This window comes from Cloeon dipterum, chromosome 3, assembly GCF_949628265.1.
Source record: "Cloeon dipterum chromosome 3, ieCloDipt1.1, whole genome shotgun sequence".
NCBI lineage: Eukaryota > Metazoa > Arthropoda > Insecta > Ephemeroptera > Baetidae > Cloeon > Cloeon dipterum.
Genome location: NC_088788.1, coordinates 18,074,076 through 18,096,550, shown reverse-complemented (window position 1 = coordinate 18,096,550; position 22,475 = coordinate 18,074,076). Strand labels below are relative to the sequence as shown.

Below are 22,475 nucleotides of genomic sequence, written 5' to 3'. Positions count from 1 at the left end.
TATGAATATGAACGCTTAATCAGCATTCATTTTAAATTGGGAAAAATTCCACACCTTTTATCACTGATTTTTCTTTACATTTTTTCCTGCTTTTATTTTTGTAATTGAGGTATATTGGTAAATTCCTGTTTAAACAATCTAATTGATCTACGAATAATAAATTTTAAGAATTTATTAAATTTTAATTCCATAGCGAAGTCATTTTACTTTTTACTCTAACTTCTATCAGTCTTGTGAGAAAAGCTAAAGCAAGTCATTCTTTCCCCGTCCTTGTCAAGGTCAAAATGCAGCGTCTGACCTCTCGCCCCGCAAATCTGGGCCGAAAATATCGCGTCGCGGCAGGAAAAGGGGCTGAAAATAGCCATGCCTCAAAAATAGGGTCAGTTGTAAAAAGGTTGCACGCGTGTTTCGTGCGCGAGAGTATTTGCTTCAACTTTCCACTTTTAATTGTCGTGCAAGCGAATTGATCCGAGCAGCCTTGTGCATGCGGTCAGCGGTGCAATAACTCGGCCAGAATGGGCCCAGGGTGGAAAAGACAAAGCCTTGGGCCGCCAGCCAAAAAGAAAGTTTAGCTTCCCCTGCCCCTGCGCCTCGTCTCGCTTTGAAATGTATGGAAATTTAATGACGCTGCTCTCGAACAAGGCCAAGGTTGAACGAAAATAGGGGAAGACACTTTTGCGCTATCAAGATGAAACTGCTATTCTTGAAAAACTGTTGATGGAAATTTAACCAACGACTTTGTTGAAAGAGGGAGTGGTTTGAGGAAAATCATTTTCCGCAGAAGAGTTTTCTCAGTATATTATATTTTATTTTAAAGATAAATATGTGGGCTTAAACGATTTTAGTTATTTGAAGAGTTAAATTAATGAAATGGATGAGCTCGAATAAAAAGCCCTTTGGCATGTGGAATTCATTCAAGCGTTCCACAAAATTGAATTGCCAAAAATAAAATACAAAAAACTCAAAGTAGCAGATTTTCCCTCTTTATTTTGGTTGATTTTAACAATCAAAGAAAGATTTGACCTGCTGTAGGATTTCCTCTTGTTTTGATATTTTGTAATGGTTTATGGCTTTTTAAATTAAATTGTAACTTAAATGAAAAAGCAGTAAATAAATCCAAATAATTTTCAGCCGGTGTTTCTCGGCTGCAACAAGGCAGCTCTTGATTATTTAAATAGTGTGCAATTTCAATGAATCTTGAAAATGGAGGTGCATTCTTTTTCCGTTAAACGCTTTTTTGCAACAATATTACCAATTCACTTGGTAACTTTGCCACAGTTTTTTGGCAAAATACAATCACTTGTTCTATTTATTATGTAACTCAAACTGGCTCGGCAACAAGAACAGATATCAACATTTTAGTATTATGCTGAAGTGTTCTCTGAATTCTTTACATCACCCCTTAAATATAATTATTAATATATCTTATAAACAATCATCAAAATTCAATCAACGATGATCTTATTTTAAAACAAACTATTTTTGCCTCAAATCCCCAATATCCTTTCATTTTCATTTTCAACCCTCACGAAACCTGTATGAAAATCAGCCCATAACTTGAAAATTTCGACAGACATTAAAATATCAGGAAGATGTTCTCTATTGTAGCAGCTTCGCAAATGGACGATAAAATGAGGCCATTATTTCGTAAAAATCGTTTTTTGAGCCGCCGCCGCGGCGGCGGCGTTTGCCATGGGATTAGCCGATCCGATTATCTAGTAAATGTTTGCTTTCCAAGCCGAATATCAAAGGGTGCCTTATTTGATCAGAGCTTTGGCCCGAAAAATTATCGCGAGCGGGTGTCGGCCCCAAAATTTCTCCAGGCCGTGCGCGCGGATAGCGAGGAAAGAAAGAAAATACATAGCAGAGCGAAACCGCCAACTGCTGCCGCCGAGAAACCACAACAAATCGTTGCGAGGAGAAAGAGAGAGAAGAGCGAGCCAAGTTCGCCTGTGTGCGGCGGCGTGCTTTAAAAATGCCCAAACGCAGCAGATATTGTGCCTGCGAGAGAGAGAGAGAGAGATCAATATAGAGCGGTGGTGGTAGTGAGTGGTAGCGGTGGGTCTCCCTCTCAGTGAGCTGCTTTATGTATTGCACCAGACACCATCGACCTGTTATAGGGAAGCTCTACACACAGATGACCTTGCTATGCAACCCAACCTACAACACCAACTCGTTTCGCGTTCGCTCAGCCGCCCGCCCTCCCGCTCGTTGGGCCGGGGATGCGTCCGACTCGCCCCCGACCACCCCACTACCTAGACACAACAAACACAATTGATTGGCTCGATTATTTCGCCATTATCAATCACTTGCTATTTTTGCAAAAATTCGATTTGGCCGCTGATGTCTGGATCAAAGTCTATAATGCCGCATTTATTTTGGATTGGACGTGATGTACGAAGTTTTCGATGAGCACGAATTATGAAATTTCAAGAAAGTTTAGACAGCGTAAAAACTGATCTTAAATCATCTGTTCTGAATGCATCGTTGAAATATTATCATTTTTATAAAACCTAAATCGTGATTTTGGTTAATAACTCAATCTTTAAATGAGAGTGGGATAAAATTATCCCTGGGTATAAATCGAAGTAATAATTGTTATTTTACAAAAAGATTTACGTTTATCTTTTCAAACAAGAACGTTTGTTTTAGAGATGTAAATGAAAGTTTATAAAAAAGTTTATAATCTAGTATCAAGTGCGGTTTTCAATAAAACGCAAATTTGAATGAGAATAATTATCCTTAAATTCCTCTATAGGGTTTTTGGAATTTTTATCTGAACTATGAACCCTTGAAAACGATCAAAATTTTGCCATGCAACCGTCTGATTATTTACTGAAACCTCTTTCTTAAACGCAAAATTTGTAATGGTCTGTTTCTTCTCTGTTTTCAGTTTCCTGGATCAGGTTCATATAATCAAAAAACCCAACTACACTCCCTCGGAACAAGACATTCTTAGGTGTCGTGTTTTGACCTCAGGAATTTTTGAAACCCGGTTTCAAGTGGACAAAGTTAATTTTCAGTAAGTAGTGCAGGGTGTTTGGCGATGGGTGCAATTTGTAACCGACTGAAATTTGCAGCATGTTTGATGTTGGAGGGCAGAGGGACGAGCGGCGGAAGTGGATCCAGTGCTTCAACGACGTGACGGCCATCATCTTCGTCACGGCGTGCAGCAGTTACAACATGGTGCTCCGGGAAGACCCCACACAAAACAGGCTCAGGGAGTCACTTGACCTTTTTAAAAGCATATGGAACAATAGGTGAGGCTCGCTCTCTTTTCTCTTCCCAGAGTGCAATTACTCCGCCACTATTCTACTCACTTCCTAGAAAAAATATTGTGCAAATGCATACTTTATGCTGCGCACATTCCCCTGGTTTTTAATTCATTCATTGCGAAAGTATCTGTAGAGTTTGAAGCCGCCAATAGAGGACACCATTATACATTTACGACTTTAAGGCATTTTCGCTGCGATTCAGGACAATCAGGACTCAATCCTGCTGATGTACATTCTGCACTTAGCGTTATTTCTTTTGATTTGTTAAAATCGCTGCTAATGTACCTAATAAACGTAAATACACGGTGGTTCTCTTTTGGCGGCTTAAAAAACTACAGGATTTCGGAGCTGGTGAATAAATGACAAAAAAATGTTTTAAAATCTGGAAGTTTTCTCCTAATTTTTATAAATGAACGACTTGATATTTTCTGGAGCTGAAGAATACTATAATGAGTGCATTTGTTGCTCCGCAGATGGCTGAGAACAATTTCGGTGATCCTGTTCCTTAACAAACAAGACTTGCTGGCTGAGAAAATCAAGGCTGGAAAGTCCAAGCTGGAGGACTACTTCCAGGAATTCTTACGCTACCAAACCCCCATGGATGCCACTTTTGAGCCAGGGGAGGACATTGAAGTGATCCGCGCAAAATATTTCATTCGAGATGAGTTTCTGGTTTGTATTTTTGCTATTCTATAATTTGTTTTTCTTACAACAAATTAACAAGGAATTCGACGTTTTAGACTTTATGTTGTGCTGAAATAATCATTTTTTTAATTTTTGAGTTATATTTATTATCGCAGTATAGTTCATTATAATTTTTGTTCTTCCAAGGAAACCCTGCGGTTCTTCTGCGCCTAACATTTGTGCAAAAAAATACTTTTGTAATTTAAACATTAGCCTTTGATCACAATTGCTCTATCAAGCATTGTTTTTTAGTTATGAACAAAACAAAACCTTAATGGAAAAACATGAAAATCCTGGCTAGACACAAGCTCTTAACTGAGCCAACATAAGAATAATTATCAGTAAAATTTGTAAAAAAAATTGCCAAAATCAGACTTTTCATGGTAATTTTTAATAAAGACTAAAAAATACATTTAATTCCGGTCGGTATGCAGATTTCCCTGTCAATTCCTTGAACTAAATTGACTTTTTATTTTGAGATGATCATGCTAAAATAATGTTTTATGTGTGTGTGTTCCTGAACAGCGCATCAGCACAGCAAGTGGTGACGGCAAGCACTATTGCTATCCACATTTTACGTGTGCCGTAGACACAGAGAACATTAGGAGGGTGTTTAACGACTGTCGGGACATCATCCAAAGGATGCACCTGCGGCAGTACGAACTGTTGTGATGTCGAGGCTCTTTGACTTTTCCTTTTGCCCCCGCCGCCCCTCACTTCTGCATCACATTCAAATACCCAAAGGTCTGCAGCGTCCGTAGAAGAAGCGGTTGAAGAAACAACTTACACACACATACACTCACTCACACACACATAAACACACACACACACTCTTTGGCGCGACAAAACAAGCTTATAATATTAATATACGAAGAGAAGAGGAGAATCCGACGACGATCCAGAGGACAAAAGAGAGAGAGAGCAAGATGAGAGTTTCCATTTTATTTTCTCCTACAACTACAAAAGAAAAAACCTGCGCAGTGAGAATAATGCAGTTTCAATTAATTAGCGATTAAAGCAAAAGAGGCCACCTTGTCACGATCGACGGAGAGAGGAAGAAGTTGCGTTGTTTGTTGACACACAGTGGGCCAACTATGCAGTGTGCTACATTTTTAATTTACTTTCGGAGAGTGTGCTGCGAGTTCGAAGAAGGGGATTCATCTCTGCCCACGGTTTTGTTTTTTTACCAATTATATATTTTATGCTGTTGACGATGACATTACACGTATCTGGCCAAACTATACAGATTCCTGACAACAGAATTTGTTTTCTTCGCTTGGAGATTTTATCAGTTCACGTATTTTTATGCTGTGTTTTGTTAGGAATATTATAATTATACACACATTCGACCAATGTTATGTTGCACCAACTTACACACATTTTATGTTAATTTCCTGTCGAGTGGAGCTAGATTTTGTTGCATTTAAAACAGTCGACTCTGTTGTTGGAAAAAAAAATTGTTATCAAAGTGTGTAGACAAAAAGGGGCACTGTGAGGCAGGTCGCTGATTGTGAGCCTGCCCGATTCCAAACGCTGTGCCATAGTTGATTTTTGCCCTCTTAGTGCATCAGAAATGTGGTGCTGACTAAAATGCGACTGAATTTACGGCACAAATTACTGCAACCCAGCATACATACACACACACACCCAGGTGCTTCGTTTGTCACTCTTTTATTTTTGTTGTTCTCTCACTCTCTCTCTCTCTTTCTCACCAATCTCACACACACACATACACACACGTGTCTGCGCGCCCTTCTCGAGCAGGATTTGCATTTGCATCTTTAATAATGATTGTGTTTATAATTTTTACGTTCTGTTGTTACGAAATATGATTCTCTGCGATATAGGTGACGAGCACATTGTGAACTGTTGTTAATGTTGTTGTGGCTCTTCAGCGGCAGATGCACAAAATTGTTGTAAAAAGAGGAGATGGTGTGTATAGTTTTGATTTTGTGAGTGGACGAACGAACGAACGAAAGAAAGAAAGAGTCCGTGTGAAAGAGAGTAACAAAACAAACCATGTAAAGCTTAAAAAACCGAGGCCCGCGTTCAGGACCTCTTCTTTAACTCTCAGAAGAAGCAGAAATTCCTTATAAGGCACAAGTTAGATAACGACGATGTGTTTTCAGACAAGCAGGAATTGAAAAAAATACATGTCTAGTCCTTTTGATTTCTATAACTGCGACTCTGACTTAATCAAGTGTGATTGCCATACACGTCAAAGTAATTATGTGACTTTCAAGTTAAAACAAATCACACACTGAACACACACGTACACTCACACACATCTCTGCGCTGCAGTTATGCAATAGGATCAGTTTTTTGGGTTTTTCGTAGAGCAGATTTTCTCACGACGTAGAGTCTGTTGCCCTGTGTAACTATTAAGGGACAAAGTCTAAAGGCGCGTGTCAGACTTGATTGGCTTGTTTCTAAGAAACACTTTACTCTATATTTTAGACAATTCATGATTAATTATTTTGATTGTATTGTTTTCGATGGGTACGAGTTTAAAAAGAGTAGCAGTTTAGCAGTATTAAAAGAAAATAAGAGAGAAAACAAACACAAACACAGCAGCAGCAGATAATCCAGAAATGGGTGTTTAAGAGTTAACAGTGTTGAAAAAGTTATAAAAAATAATAATTTTAAAAATAGAGCAGGACTGGGAAGAAGAAATCAAAATAAAATTTAAAAACGTAAAAATATTTGTGCAATGTGTTGGTTGTTAGAGAATACAGACAGAGTGTAAGTGTTTACAAAGAAACTCCTCTCATCGTGAAAGAGCAAACTGATTGTGTAACTCGACAGAAAAGAAAATAACAAAACTCATGTCTTTTGCGGAGCAGCTTATTCTTTCCCCGCCCGAAATCAAGCAAAACGCGTGCGAGCCAGTCTCGCATTCGATATAGTGAGAGATTTTTGGAAGTAAATTTTGTACTTTGCGAATAAGAGCTGTATACTAAGTTTTGCCTGCAGAGCGAAATTTAATTTTTCATTCCTTACAAATATTTTGCCACGAGGCACACTTGCATGTGAATAACTTACAAATGCATTTTGTAGTTTTTGCCAGGTCAGTATTGTTGGTTTGAATTTGCATCAAGGGAAAGTAATAATTTTCCTCAAATGGAAATTTAAATCCTCTTAAAAAACAATGCCGAACTGAGCGAGATGCGAGTTGACAGCTTTTACGTGTTTGGAAATGAGCTAAATGAAACGAAACAAAAAATATTCAGCCACACACTTTCGCGCTTTTGCACTTGAGAGCAGCTATAAAGTTAAAAAGAAATTAACGGAGATCAAACCACACACGTACATGAAGTAAGATGTCTGCTTGGAGAAAAAATGAAAAAATAAAACACGAGAGTTAAAATTAAAAAAAAAATCACAAACACACACTCAACACAAAAGGTGAAAACGCGATCACTAATGCATAATAAACAACACACATTAATTTATTTGACACACACACACACACACACATTACAATCCTGATTGTCATTGGCTTCACCTGGACACACAAACAAATGGCAACTATGAGCAAAAAAAACGACGACGAAAGTGTAACTTGATTTGTATGTATATCTCAGTGAGCGTGTGTGTTTCGAGGAATGCTGACGAGAAAGATATTTCTCTGCTTTTGTGATTTTGTACAAAAATTATAATTATCTGAAGTGTTTGAAAATGTTTTTTGTCAAACTGTGTCGTCTACGTAAGGAAATGCAAGATGAAAAATAATAACCGCAGCTAAAATGAGAAGAGGATGAAGTGAATAATTTTTCTGTTTCCTGTGCGAATGGGCCACGAACCGAACTCCAAAGAAGCAGCTTCTATGATATAAATATATAAACGCCCCCCTTATCGCGCGTGAATACCATTTTTTGATACCGACCTCCGATAATAATGCTATATGGAAACTATTTGTTGAGAAGAATTTTTAATTTTTCGTACGTACACACACAGACAGACACACTTTCAGCAATTCTCTGGCGCGTGCATGCATGATACGTGCTCTTTGGAGTTTGGACTCACTTTCATATAAAAGAGAAAGAATTCAAAAAGATGAATTATAGAGAGCCGCGGCAAGGTTTTTGCAATCTCGGTTCTTTTGCAATGGATGTTCTAGCGACTAAATGATCGAAATAGTGATGAGACAAACTATTTTTTGTTTACACATAATTTGTCTATAAAATGCTAAAGATGTGGAGGTGAATGCGACAGCATGAGATGATTATGGTTAAACACAAACAATTCGCGCGCCCTATTCGAGGCCGACGAATTAAAAAAGAATATCTAGCGAGTTACTGGTTTGTTTTCTCATTAAGATGAAGATGATGAATTTATTATTTACTATTCAATCGCTGTGAAACATTCTTTACGATTATTGAGTGCAGTCAAGAGCCTGTATTGTTGTCCCTCATGCCCCCTGCCTTCTCTTTTATATAGGTAAAAAGTTATATGTTGATACTTTTTAGTGTACGACAAAAGCATAAAAAATAAAATATATATACAAATATATGAATAACAGCCAAGTTTCCTTTACACGCTTTTTACCAACAATTTACACACACAAGAAAAACTATTTGAAAAAATAATTTTTATTTTTTTAACTTTTACGAGGACTGCGTACCCGTTAATGTTGTTCCGTTAATTTTGAAAAAATTTCTAGATAAATATTAACAGACTTTTTAGCAAACATATTTAATATGTATTAAATTCAACGTAAGTAAAAATTAATAGAATCCCTTTTTAATCTCGATTTGAAAGCAGATTTGTAAGGGTTTAAATTTGTATATATATATATATATATATATATATATATATATATATATATAGGCCATTAAATTTTTCCTTCGGCATCAAACAAAATTAATATTGCCAATTCAAAAATGTTTGGAGCTACCAAAAAATGGCGCCGCCGTTCATTTGCAATTTTTAGGTTATTTTCCACTGCTGCAATTTCAGATCTAATTCAATTTCTCTGCAATCTCGACGTAAAAATATTAATAGCTTATGAAATCCAATTTAGTTCAGCAAAGTCTTAAAAGTATAAAGGAAAAATATAATCCCCTCTCTATAGAAAGGAATATACATATAATTATCTCAGTTATCTCATCAATCATGGGGTAATAGTTGCCCCACTGGTGCAACACATTGAAATATTCACTGTTAAATTGCGTATATTCAATTTTATTTAATTAAAAACCAAATAATTGACAAATTAATTATGGCCAGACAAGGAAACAAATTTTTTGTTTATATAAAAATGTAAGAGTATTAGTTTTGCTGTGTGAAAACTGAAAAAGCTAGTGATAAATTTGCAGTCCCATCCTGCAGTGGAAAAAGGGCACAGACCGTCAAGAAAGATCTGGTTGGAGCATAAAAATTAACTAAAGAGCTTTACAGATAAGTAAAAAATATAAATATACGAAATCAAAGTCCGATTTAAATATTTCAAGGAAAAAACATTTTCTTCATCTGCAGGCTCAATTCAACTGAGAAATTCTTGACTCCATTTCAGCGAAATAGTTTTAGATTATAAATTATACTGTTTTGAAAATTAAGTTTCAATTATTATTGATGTTTAAAACACCATTGCTCGCTAGGAAAACAGATTGATTTTTTTTACTATTTTTTCCTTTGAACGTTATCAAATTAACTTGGACTGTACTAGCTTTGCTCAATAAATATTACGTAATCAACTTCAACGCCTGAACAGCTGACAGTTGATATCAGACTTTGATTAAATTTTCCTGATAGTGCATTGAATCCTTCAATTAAATGGAATATTGTACATATTAAATTAAATTAAAGCCAGAAATTCTAACTTGTAAGTTGTTTATTTAATAATTACAATGCATCATTTACTCGAGAAAATAACATGCACAGCCGTGCAGCTCCACGAAAGGTGGACTTCGCGGAGCTTCGGCCGCCACATTCATCTGTAAGTAATTTAACAAAGGAAATGGCTGGGAACTATACATGACGGGCTGGCCCTAGATTTATACGGGGGCACGCTTGGTCAGCTTGAACCAGTAGCCGCACTCGCATCGCCTGGGGGTTCCCTGGTGCAGCCACATCCAGTTGACTGAGGTAGCATCTTCTTCGCACACGCAGCCCACGATCCTCGACTCGAAGCACGAGGGCACCAGATTTGGGCTGTCCTTGGTACCAGGACCACGCTTAAAAATTTTCATATCGAAAGGGTTCTGCAAAGATAAATAAGAGTAATTAAAAAGAGCTCTACTGTAAAAGATGCACTAATGGAGGTTGTGTTAGGTAAAATAAGAGAAAACAACTGAGACTTTCGGTTTAGTCTTTCGAAGAAAAATCAAGCAATTTTGTACCCTGTTCACATAAGATGAAGTTTTTTTTGCACATCTGCTTTGAAACAACTAGTTTTACCGAGATAAAAGGCGACCTGCTATTTTAGGCAAACAGGTTTTGAATGGCTCATCTCCAAATAAAGTAATAAATATAATATCATGGCTACGGCAAAAATATTTTGTTCAGATTAAAAAAAAATAAGAATAATTACCAAAACTCTTCTGGAAATTATTACTCATTCCCTACTAAAAATTACTTTTTAACCCTCACTTAAAAATAGAAGTTAATATATATCTTCAAGTCATTATTTTTAACAAGATAAGAATACGAATAAGCTAGGTCAAATGATTTTAAACTTCAACCAACTTGAATTGAATGGCTTAAGAAATACTTTAAAACTAAATACTTTTGATTTGGGGGAGGACTTTGACTCTTAAGGTGCATTTAGTTAAGGACGGTGCAAATTTTGGCACAGGGTCACGTACATCATTGCCCGCAGCCTCGGCCAGAAGTTCTCTCTTCTCAAGGCCGGTAGCGTGCTCCAATGGATCCGCCATCACTGCAGAAAGAAATAGATATTAGTTATTTCACTAAATACAACCCTTAATTGACGGAAATAAAGTTTTCCAGCCGGCAAGGTCTTTCTCAACGACACAGACGATCGATGCCCGACCGGGATTTGTGACCACCCGTGTCTGTGCCGATTTCAATCTGTTTCGAGCGAAATTTTCAATCGGCACGAAGAGAACATATTATTAAATCGAAACTCACTTTTGTTGGCGTATCTAGCGGTGGAATAAATCACATTTCGGCGAGAAGTCTGGGCCAAAACTCTGCAGCAAAGGGCAGCCATTTTCTTCGAAGGTCGAATCCAAGTGGAAGATACGCTAAGCTGCCGCAAGAGAGCAGCAACTAGCAGAATGAAAGGAGGCGTGTCTCTTCTCCAGCTCAGCAAGCATTCATGTGTATGGAAAACTTACACTTTTCGCCACGAAGTTACAGATTTCGCCACCCCTACTTTTATATGGGATTCTCATAAGAACTGGCGAGATTTGTAACCCGGCAGAAACTGTAGCTTAACCATATGTATCTACGTGCGGTAAACAAACACTATATTAACGTACCTGAAAGCTGAAACTGACAATGAGAGTTAAGCTCTATGTACTCTCCTGAGTGAGCCAACGATTGCGTCTTTTTCCAAGAGTCCTCGCTTGGATAAATATCAAGTCAGAATCGTTTGATGGATCCGCATGCTTGTTAGTTTGTCGAAGAAAATTTTCCTCTCCGCATTTTCTAGACATAAAGAGCGAATCCAAGGGATCCAAAGTGCATTTTCAGCCATGGCTGGAAAACAAAAATGTTTTTATGCGGTCGGCCTGGGACATGTGAGAGGAGTTTTTTTAACTTGGTATGTATACACTTAAAGGGAAAAATGTTCATGATCTTTTTGCGTGTAAAATACCCTACATAACCCGGAATTTCGTTTAAAATGTAAAATGCACTTCTCATGTTCCACGTGTTTTTTTCAGGAGGGAATGCGAGAGCCAGATTAATGGATACAAAAACGCCAAATTCAGGAAATTCTCCACAATGGTGGAGGCGGACGCTTATGTGAAGCAATTCAGCAGTCCAACATCACAAGCAATGACACCTGCTACAAAAGACTACAGATACAACTTCCCCACACAAACCATGTCTCAAACGCAATCCAGCGCTCCGTCTACAGCCCCGCAACGTGGTGCCACTGCAACTCAACAGCCACCTGCTGCTGCTGCTACTGCACTGCATCCTCTTTCTTCTACACAAACCGCAGCAGAGCTGGACCAACGCTTCAGGGTCAAGAAAAGACTGGCTTTCTTAGATGAGGTTCTGAGTGCTAAAACAGCGAAGAGGACTCTCGACTTGGACGGCTCAATTGGGCCTGCACAGCAGACCATTAAAAGGGAGCCTGTGGAACGTGCTCCCGGGCCCTCAAACCAACCTCCGATTGGAAATGCCCCTCAGACTTCCGAGGCCGCTAACACAAGGCGAATAGTCAAAGCGGAACTTTTGTCCCAAAGTGAAGAGCCCCAGGACGAAGTGCCACAGCCAGCAGCCGAAATTCTCCGTGAGGAGCCACAGGCCGGGCCTTCGATGGCTGTTGACCAACCTGAAGGGAACAAACTGACTGAACTCCGCAAGGAGCTGAAATGGTTGAAAGACAAGTATACCAGCCTGGAACACGGCTTAAAGGACGTCGTGCAGACCTTGCAAGTCAAGACTGACGAATTGGCTATTCTGAGATCTCAAATCACGTTGTTTGAGAGACAGATCAGCAACAAGGATGGTGGGAAGGACGTTTCTCTGCAGGACGCTGTGAACCGCATCCAAATGCAATGCCAGGCGCCGAGACGAACGCAGCTGATTGAGACTGCACGACCCTCTGATCAATCATCATCATCAGCTCCAACTGAGGAGACAGAAAACGAGCACGGCTATCAATTCGACAATGAGAATTACTGCATTGTCTACACGGACGGCTGCTGCAGAAACAACGGAAAGCCGAATGCCAGAGCAGGATTGGGAGTCTTCTTTGGAGATGGATTCAAATAGTGAGTGCATTGTTATTCTGTTTTCATCTTTGCTTTTCTAACCACCCAGTATTTACCACTCTAATTTTCCCAAAGCAATGGCACTAAGATTGATTTTTATTAAATTAATATTTTGTTCATATTTCAGTGACCATGAACAAAAGCCTGAAAAAGTTTTTCATAATTGCCTACTAAATTCATTTTTTTTTTTTTTTTTTTTTTTTTTGGAAACTTGCGCAAAAATGCAGAAAACTCTGGAAAAAGTTGCTGTGGATTCAAGCGAAAACATTCAGGTTTTTGCAGACACTGGTCCCAAAATCCAGAATGCCTTTCACTTTCTCATTCTCCTGCAATTTTACATCAAACCAACTAAGGGATTATTAGAATTAAACTATTTTTGAAGTAAATCTTAAAGTTAACTCTACGAATTCTGTAATGAGCTATTTCAATGGTTAGATATTTTAAATTATTTGTAGTTGGTGGTTGGGTTTTTCGAACTCTCTTATATATCTCTTATATGACCATTGTCACCATTGTAAGAATAAACAAGAATAATCAGTCTTCTGATCTTCTAATCTGCAATGTTCAGTCTTGTGCAATAATAATAATAATCTTTGGCTTTCTGAAATGAAGATTATCTTTGTTCCATGAATCGTTGATATTTTAATGGATAAACTAGTTTCTACGAATGTACTGCATTTTTTGTCTAATACTTCATCCTAAGTTTTCATTATTTTCAGCAATATGAAGGAACCGCTCAAAGGCCTGCGACCAACCAACATCAATGCAGAAATCATGGCTGCAGCACTCGCCTGCAATGTTTGCAAACTAATAGGTATTAAAATTTGTCTATTGACATATTTAAATTTAGTATTTTGCTCGAACCTCTTTTTTATGCTTGCAGGACTAACTAAACTGAATATTCACACCGACTCGGAATTTGTGATCAAATGCATGGAAAACTGGATGCCAAAGTGGGAGAAAAATGGATGGCTCACAGCCAACAAAAAGCCAGTTGAGAACAAAGTGCCGCTTCTGAAGCTCAAGAGTGCCATGGAGGGCTTGCAAGTCAAATGGGTATGCATTTCATGATTGTTTCCATCATCAGGCAGTGAGAATGTATTTTTTTTTCAGACTTTTGTGCGTGGTCATTCAAATATCTATGGCAATGAGATGGCAGATCGTCTGGCAAATGAAGGAGCTGAACAGTACGTCCCAGACTAAACCTGTTCTGATCAATTAGTGATTTAAAAAAAAAATATTTGTATTGACCATTAAATGACCACTAAGCTGTGTGCTGATCTTCAAAGACCTACTTTACTAGGAATTCAGTATTTTATATTGATGAGCATGCCTGATTAAATTGAATCACTATACTGTTGATCACATTTTATAATGCAAAGATGATTTGACAGGAACCAGGCATCAATTATGGAAATAAAATGGAGCTATACAATTATATCTTTTAAAATGTTTTAATATAATTTGCCCACACCAAAAACAAACATTCGTGCCAGATACCCATAAGATACGAAACTGCTCATTCACTTTTATTTTAAACTTAATAAATCAGTGCTTCAGTTGAATCTGATTTTTGTATCTGAGAACAATTTATTCCAATTTTAAATCCATTGAAGCTAATTATTTTACAACCAAACGAATTTTCAATTTTTAAAAGTTTCAATTAATAATATCGATAATTTCTAATTAACTTTAAATTTTCCTGTTAAAGAGCGGTCATTGAATGGAAGTCTATTTTTTCAAAAATTCCTCGAGTAGCTTCTTACAATCGAACAACTTTCTGCTCGTTCCCCATTATCTCTGGCGCCATAAAGCAATAATAATTATGTATTGATTAATATTATAGTATAATAGTAGTTGTTGTTTTATCGAGTTCCTCATTTTCAGTCTTCCCGCTCCGTCCGTTACCGCTCTTTATTATGGTTACGCCCACATGCACATGCATATGTGTGTCTTGCTTTTGCCTGGATGCTTGAGCTTGGTTCATTGACTCGCTTTTTGATTCTTTGATCATCCAGACGTTTGTATTCATTGGATCAAAATCCCATTTAATTAACTATGTACTAAAGCTCTACTAATCTGCACATAAAAGGTACAACATAAAATTGCATTGAATAGTAAGATTATTATGTCGGTGTCCGTGTCGAGCAGCAACCAAACTCCACCAATACAAGTCTCTTACAATAAGATTGACAAAATTTACGCCGTAGGAGTTGGCAGGAAAAGAGGAATTTTTGCCTCAAGGTAAGCATAACGTCAATGAAGCTGATAATTACATAGTCACTCTCCTGCACGCGAACAATAATAATTATTTAATGTTTCAGACAGGAATGTCTCAAGCAAACCAGAGGAGTCAGCTTTTCCCACTACAGATCGTTTTCGACGTTACAAGATGCTGAAGAGTATCTTGACAGATATGCGAATGTTGCTATAGGAACGCCAAATGTCAATGTGTCAAATAGTAAATTCAATCAGAAAATGGCAAATAACTCGGTAGCAGTAGTTAAGCCTGTTGAAACTCGTACCCCACCTTCCACAAAGAGGAATGCTGCTGCTGAAGAAGGCAGCAGTGCTCAGCAGTCCAAAAAGCCCAAATTAAGTAAAAAACGTTCAAGTGAGAAAGCTGAACAGCGAACAAAGGAGGAACTTTTAAAGATGAACGAAGAGGCGGAGAGGCTGAGGAAAAAACAAAGCGAGCTCAAAGAGGAAATTTTGAAGATCACTCAGTATATTCAGGCGAAGGCAGAGAGCCTGTATATCCTGAAAGAAGAGATTTCCATTCTGGAGAGATATGCAGAAGAAATGGAGGTAAATTTGAGCTACATAACTTGATTAATTAAAAAAATGAGCTTTTCATTATTACAGCGTGATTTGAATTTGTCAAGAGAAGTATCCGAACCTCCAAATCCGAAAAAACACAAAAACCCCTCAAAAGCAATAAGAGTGAAATCATATGCTGACCATGAGGATAAAAAACAAAGTGATTGCATAGAATACGATGATGACAACTACTGTAAAATCTACATAAGTGGCTTAAACAATCATTCTAGTTGTAAAGGGGGACTAGGAGTATTTTTCGGCGATGACAGTAAATTGTAAGTGGATATTCAACTTGGGTGCTTGTTAAGCATAATAATTTTTTTGCTATCTTTAGAAATTTGAGCGAACCGATTAACGAATTAATGAAGTATACAATAAATGCTCAAATATTGGCAGCAGTTCTGGCCTGCAATGCGTCAAAACTTTCTAGTAAGTTAAAAGTTGTACATATTTCCATATTTTTAGGGTATGGCTTTGATTATATCTTAGGCTAATGATAATTTAGCTCTCCAGTCACATGAGGTGCAGATGGACATAAAAAGTAAAAATGTGACAAGCTGGTGTTTTTCAGAATATATTTTGATCTAGTTATGATTACAATTTATGTAACCTCCTCATAGTACAGAGTCATATGAATGTGTCAATCGGGAAATAATATCTGTAGCATTAATCTGGGAAATATTCTTGTTCACTAATTCAATGCCACGCATTTCCTTTATTGCGAAAATAATGATTGATAATATTGATCATTTTCCATTACAGATATTTCAAAGATAAACATTCATACCTACTGTCACGCGATATACAGATTTGGAACTGAAAATAATCCAGCCAAACAGGAGGGACGTCACTGGCTTGATACAAGACTCAAAAGGCAAAAGTGTGAATTGATGTGTCTGAACGAAGCAAAGAAAAACTTGGATATTAAATGGGTAAGATTTACATTAGAAGCAATCACATTATCATGTACCCTTTCAATATTTTTAGACTTACGTTCGAGGTGCAGATGCGCATGGCTGTAGAATGGCTAAACAGCTGGCCATGAAAGCAGCTAATATTATCCCGTGGCAAAATGCTGAATGAGTAACTATTGTGCCTATTATGAAACTCAACTTTTAATAAGTTAGAATTTGGCTAACTCTGAATTAATGAAGAATAATAAATAGATTATTGAAAAATTATACATTTATTTGTACAATATCATTATTCCAATTTATATTATAGTAGTCTAACTCATTAGGTAGGTTAAGATTTCGGCCATGTCCATCAAAATGACTTGACTCGGCACAGCAGCTGAAGAAAGCCTTTATCCATTTGAATTAGTGCTTTGCGCGGGTACAAATTTTCAACCCAAACCCGCACCGAACCCGCTTATTTCGTACCGCACCCAAACCGCACCCATATATTTTTCAAAATTTGAACCCGCACCCGCACCAACCCGCACTACGCCAACCCGCACCCGCAATCCGCCATATTGGATTTGCAAAATCTGGACCCGCACCCGCGGGTTTTGCGGGTTCAACCCTCAAACCCGCGACCCGCGCAAAACAGTTGAGAAAACCCCGACTTTCCAATTTTTGCGGGTTTTGCGGGCGTTTAAAGGTCAAAATCTGGGAATTTTGAGTACTTTATAACTTTGCTCAGGGTGGTCCTAGAACAAAAATTAAAAAACCCGTAAACTCGTCTCAACGAGGCAAACAACTTTTATACTGACCTCAAGGTGGTAGGTCAAAGCCCAAGGTCACAAAAATTAATTTTTGGAATTAAAACTTAAATTTGAAAATAAATATATTGAAATTTTTTATTTTTTTCAAAACCGTTTTGTAGAACACATAAATTAAGTTAAAAACGTTAAAATTTGGAATGGCGTTGTTCCTAATTTTTTTTAATTAAAAATGAAAAATTCTAAAACCCTTGTTTGTCGAGGTAGGTAAAAACGGTGATTGACCAAAAAATGTCGACTTCAAATCATCCGAATTTCAAAAACCACATACCGTTAGACTCCTCTCGACATCCCTAAGTGCACTAAAGGGGTATAATTCGATTTTATATTTTGTTTTATAATTGCGACAAGATTTTTAGTGCAGAATTCGAGATTTGGTGCTCATCAAGCATTTTATTGCACCCGTCTCGATAAAAAAAACTTTGTACACCCGAATCTCGGATTGTGGTGGTCCTATTTACAAAAAATACGTACCATAAAAATTTCAATATATTCATTTTCAAAATTGAGTTTACAATCTAAAAATTAATTTTTGTGACCTTGGCCTTTGACCTACCACCTTGAGGTCAATGTAAAAGTTGTTTGCCTCGTTAAGACGAGTTTACGGGGTTTTTAATTTTTGTTCTAGGACCACCCTGAGCAAAGTTATGAAATACTCAAAATTCCCAGATTTTGATCTTTGAACGCTCGCAAAACCCGCAAAAATTGGAAAGTCGGGGTTTTCTCAACTGATTTTTAGTTCAATTAGGGCAAATTTAAAGCAAAAAAATTCATCAAAATCCATCGACCCCTGGACAACAATTTGTTGAGTTCAGAGATTTGGCTCAATTCACCAGTTGCATAAACCCTAAGTGTTTGAAGCCACCAATAGATGGCGCCACCGTAGACTTTCGCTTTTAAGGCACTTCCGCTGCGATTTCAGAGTCAATCTAGTTACCGTGCATTCTTCAATTAATTTGCTATTTTTTGACGTGCTGAAAACCAAAATCGGTTCAGCCAATCGCCGTAGAATCGTGAAAAACTATTATTTGAAATAAAAAAAATATGTTTCAACGTTTCTACGGCGAATGGCTGAACCGATTTTGGTTTTCAGCACGTCAAAAAAAAGCAAATAATTTAAAAAAGCAAAATAGCTAGATTGTGTCTGAAATCGCATCGGAAATGCCTTAAAACCGCTTAAAACAAAAATTTTTTAAAAAAAGTCTGTGGTTGCGCCATCTGTTGGCGGCTTTAATAACAAAAGGTTTATGCAACTGGTCAATTACATAAAAGTTGCGGGTTTGCCGAGTCAACCCGCACCCGCACCAAACCGCACAACACCAACCCGCACCCGCAATCCGCCATATTGGATTTGCAAAATCTTGTAGTGCCTCCACCTAATGGTGTTAACCTTTACCCTGAAGTTCACCTGTGCGCCCATGCGCACTGCCGGACCATCGCAGATGAAAGGTTGCGGCACGTCATTTCTTCTTGCAGGCACTTCAACCCAAGGCGTTTCAGACAGGCGGCGGTGCGGCGGCGAAACGTTATGCGACGACAGAGCGACAATGACTCTAGGTCGTGAGGGGCTCTAGCGCAGTAGCATGTCAGGGCGACGTGACCCTAAGACATCAGCCACCGCAAGAAGTGAATGACGCGGGTGTCCCACCAAAGGGCGAGGTGTTTTCGTTGAAGTGTCACACCAAATTTGTGACGACACCTGGTCCACCTTCACTGCTCGCGCTACTGATGTCTTAGGGTCACGTCGCCCTGACAATCTGGACCCGCACCCGCGGGTTTGGTGCGGGTTTTGCGGGTTCAACCCTCAAACCCGCGACCCGCGCAAAGCACTAATTTGAATAGTGTAATGTGTAAGTTAAAAATGAGAAATACTGCAAATTAACATGTTAGTTATTACAAACAAGTTTACTGGTACATTTTATCCATTATTTTTTATGTTACCAGACACCAAAATATAAAAATATAAAAAAATTATTCATGGAAAAATAACTAATTTCGCTCACACACTTCTTGGCCACCAATTGAAAGGTGCTCTACCCTTACCTCATAATATGAATCTTCCGTAGCAAAACAAGAAGTGTGAGTTTAAGATTAATGAATAATGATACAAAATAGGAAAAAAAACGTTGAAATCTAAAATGATTGAAGTTAAAAAGCAGTGGTTGCTCGCAGAATGTTACAATAATTAGTAAGTGGATTTCGTATGGAATGCGCGCGCATTGATATTTGAATGACGATGCAAGGAGCACGGAGTAGTCCTGATTGGTCTCGATCCCCGCCGACACACGACACAGCTGACTGCGAAGAAACAAGCAAGCATAAGCATGCGGTCTACCCTGGGTCTACTTACACGAATCAACAACAATATTGTTTCTCAGTTTCTAGACTCTCTTCACTCTCTTTTAATCAAGACCGGAAAAACGGAGTTAGTGGCACATGCAAGCTTTCTGATAATTCTACAATAACATTCAATTCATGTACTACTTTTAAAATGCCGAAGCAAGCTCATGTTTTATTTCTCGGAGAGCATCATCCTGGGCGTATCTACGGCACCAGGTATGTAATAAATATTTTATACTGACGTTTGCCCAGTGCCCAGTTTCCAACTGAAGAAGATAGTTTCAAGTAGTAGAGGCATTAATTATTTTCTCTGGTACTTGTACTTTTTGGAGTACATAATGTACACAGAGCTTCTTGTTAGTCAACCAAATTTACGGTGGCTATGAGGCTGACCGCATGTCAAAGATTAACCGCCTGGTGCGACGTTATCATACAATATAATTTATGATGTACACAATATAATTATTATATTATTATCTACATATATCTAGGAAGGGTCTGAGATAGGTTTATTGTCACCTCATGTGTCCCCTCAATTTTAAGCTGGAACATAAATACACATCATATTAAAGAGTGAGGGGACAATTGAGGTGACAAGCCCATCTCAGACCCACCCACAGCCATTCATATTTTGTTAAAAAATATTAATTAATTGTAGGTATACAAAATCTTTCGTTCAAACTCATTCCGTTTGATGAATTTTGATTATTTAATTTTTGGACAGTGCCAGGGCTCTACAAGCCATGGATGACATGAAGAGAACTTTACCAAAATACAAGGCTAAAACGATGTACATCGAGAAATTCGACAGTAGGAAGGAAGCTACTAAGGTTGTTGCGACTCGCAGAGAAGAATTGGAGGAAATTAAGCTTGAAGCAAAGAAAAAGAAGGCACTTAAAAATGGATCTCATCAAGAGCAACTACAAGTGCAAAACGTTGCCACTCTTTCTCCACGTGAAAGCCAGTCCAGTTCCGCGAAGAAGAGGCTTGCTCCTGACCACGAGGAGAAGCCCCTTCAAAAGAGAAAGAAGAAAAACTCTGTTCAAGGAGAAACAATTACAACTGTTGATAATAATTGCTTGTCAGCGGAGTCGAAGCCTTCAAAAGCTGAAAATAATTTAGTCGCACGCGTTGAGCCTTCGATCAAGGAAATTATTGCTCCAGACTTGAAAACAATTAAAGCAAGCATGGAAGAGTTGAAGAAAACCCAGGCTGACGTTGAAGAAGAGGTTGCAAAAAGTGTGAACCAAGTTCGAATGAGTACTGCCTACTTGGAGACGATTAAAGAGCAAATTGCAGCTGTGGAAAATAGGACCTCAAAACTGGAGGTCTGCATCCAAATTTGAGTTTTCAATCAATAGAATTATTTGCAACAACTATATTATATTAATTTGTCATTGTTTTTCTGTTGCAGGCTCAAAGAACAAAGTATCTTTTGGATGTCATTAATCTGATCGCAATCAAAGCTAAAAGTCGTGTTCAGGAACAAGCTTCGAAGTCGATGCCAACAAGTACTGACCACAATTCTGTTGATGTGACGGCGAAGCCCAATGTTGAGTCGCATGAACAAACAGGCACTGACTTTTCATATGATGACGATGGCTATTGCATTGCCTTTACAAACGCTTTGGCTAGTGAACAGCAAGGAAAGTTAATAGCAGGACTTGGTGTATTTTTTGGCGACGGAAACAAATAGTAAGTAGTGTAATAGTTAAAAAAAAATAAAAATAACGAAACGCTTCTATTTTTATCTATTTTCAGTAACATGAGTGAGCCTATCCAAGACTTTTTGGAAGCAAATAACATGGATAGAAAACCAACAATCGTAAATTTGCTAGCTGCTACTCTTGCCTGCAATGTGGCCAAATTATTGGGTAATTTTTCATAATGCAAAATTCCAAAGAACCATTTTGAAAAAAAAAATATTCTATTTGAGGAATTGAGAGGAATTGAACTAAACATGACGCTTCTTAACAGACAGTAAACCAAAAATGGCAACCCTAATAAAATATTGTTTATCTTATTTTTTCACTAAAATATGAATACATACGCCTAATTTCAAAAATTTGTTGACATGAACTTATGATCTTTATGCCTCTTCTGTGAATTAATGCCCTTTTTACGGTACCCTGCAAAAAATGTTTCAGGTATCCCTAAAATCCATATCTTCTCAAGTCGTAAAACAATGCTAAAACGTATCAAGAAGGACCTGCCAATTTGGAAGGAAAATGGTTGGGTTCGGGAAGATTTTTTCAACCAGCCTGTGAACCCAAGCTTGAAGGACGCACTGCAACGCTTGATGATATCCACAAAAGACTTGGAGGTGAAATGGGTGAGTGCTCCAAAATTAAACCTATTACTTTTGAGGTGTATTTGACTAACTTACTTTGTAAATTATAGACGCTGGTGAAACCCCAAAATTACAAAAAGAGCAGAGGAGTCAGTGGTAACACCATGTCCGAGCGTTTAGCGATAGAAGCAGCAGAAAAATGTTTGAAGAGATGATCATGGTTCATTTTGTGACTTATCAAAACAATACATAGAAATTTTTGAGTTTGAGACGACAGAAACACTTCTTAATATTTTTTTTAAATAAAAATGCAATTTACAATAAAATTATTATTATAAGAAAACGCACGCGCTTTGTTCCATCACAGTTACTTCCACCTTGTAATCGGGTGCACATACTTATCCTAACTACACCTTCAAAGTTGTAGCTTC

General features: G+C 37.8%; 5 protein-coding genes across 5 annotated transcripts in view; 4 read left to right on the top strand and 1 right to left on the bottom strand.

Annotated features, from left to right (window-relative positions):
- Positions 1-8,478, top strand: part of Galphas (G protein alpha s subunit) — a 50,829-nt gene extending 42,351 nt beyond the window's left edge. The window contains exons 7-10 of the mRNA XM_065486539.1: positions 2,894-3,022; positions 3,081-3,260; positions 3,749-3,947; positions 4,485-8,478. Of these exons, the coding sequence (XP_065342611.1) occupies positions 2,894-3,022; positions 3,081-3,260; positions 3,749-3,947; positions 4,485-4,631 (655 nt within the window). The 3' untranslated portion in view covers positions 4,632-8,478. The remainder of the gene's footprint in view (positions 1-2,893; positions 3,023-3,080; positions 3,261-3,748; positions 3,948-4,484) is intronic.
- A 1,296-nt stretch (positions 8,479-9,774) lies between these two features.
- LOC135939474 (cytochrome c oxidase subunit 5B, mitochondrial-like) lies at positions 9,775-11,213 on the bottom strand. Its single transcript, XM_065483878.1, has 3 exons — positions 11,052-11,213; positions 10,766-10,839; positions 9,775-10,162 (listed from the first exon to the last, which is right to left on the bottom strand). Exons 1-3 carry the CDS (start codon positions 11,131-11,133, stop codon positions 9,956-9,958), a joined length of 363 nt encoding a protein of 120 aa, XP_065339950.1. The 5' UTR covers positions 11,134-11,213; the 3' UTR covers positions 9,775-9,955.
- A 167-nt stretch (positions 11,214-11,380) lies between these two features.
- LOC135939472 (uncharacterized) lies at positions 11,381-14,311 on the top strand. The gene is made up of 5 exons (XM_065483876.1): positions 11,381-11,688; positions 11,810-12,871; positions 13,591-13,685; positions 13,755-13,927; positions 13,985-14,311. The coding sequence occupies exons 1-5, from the start codon at positions 11,531-11,533 to the stop codon at positions 14,072-14,074; spliced, it is 1,578 nt and encodes a 525-aa protein (XP_065339948.1). The 5' UTR covers positions 11,381-11,530; the 3' UTR covers positions 14,075-14,311.
- A 612-nt stretch (positions 14,312-14,923) lies between these two features.
- Positions 14,924-16,872, top strand: LOC135939473 (uncharacterized). The gene is made up of 6 exons (XM_065483877.1): positions 14,924-15,115; positions 15,196-15,679; positions 15,737-15,966; positions 16,026-16,120; positions 16,454-16,623; positions 16,679-16,872. The coding sequence occupies exons 1-6, from the start codon at positions 15,000-15,002 to the stop codon at positions 16,772-16,774; spliced, it is 1,191 nt and encodes a 396-aa protein (XP_065339949.1). The 5' UTR covers positions 14,924-14,999; the 3' UTR covers positions 16,775-16,872.
- A 2,867-nt stretch (positions 16,873-19,739) lies between these two features.
- LOC135940020 (uncharacterized) lies at positions 19,740-22,343 on the top strand. Its single transcript, XM_065484661.1, has 6 exons — positions 19,740-19,970; positions 20,479-21,082; positions 21,169-21,449; positions 21,516-21,628; positions 21,902-22,086; positions 22,155-22,343. Exons 1-6 carry the CDS (start codon positions 19,906-19,908, stop codon positions 22,257-22,259), a joined length of 1,353 nt encoding a protein of 450 aa, XP_065340733.1. The 5' UTR covers positions 19,740-19,905; the 3' UTR covers positions 22,260-22,343.
- Positions 22,344-22,475: the final 132 nt, after the last annotated feature.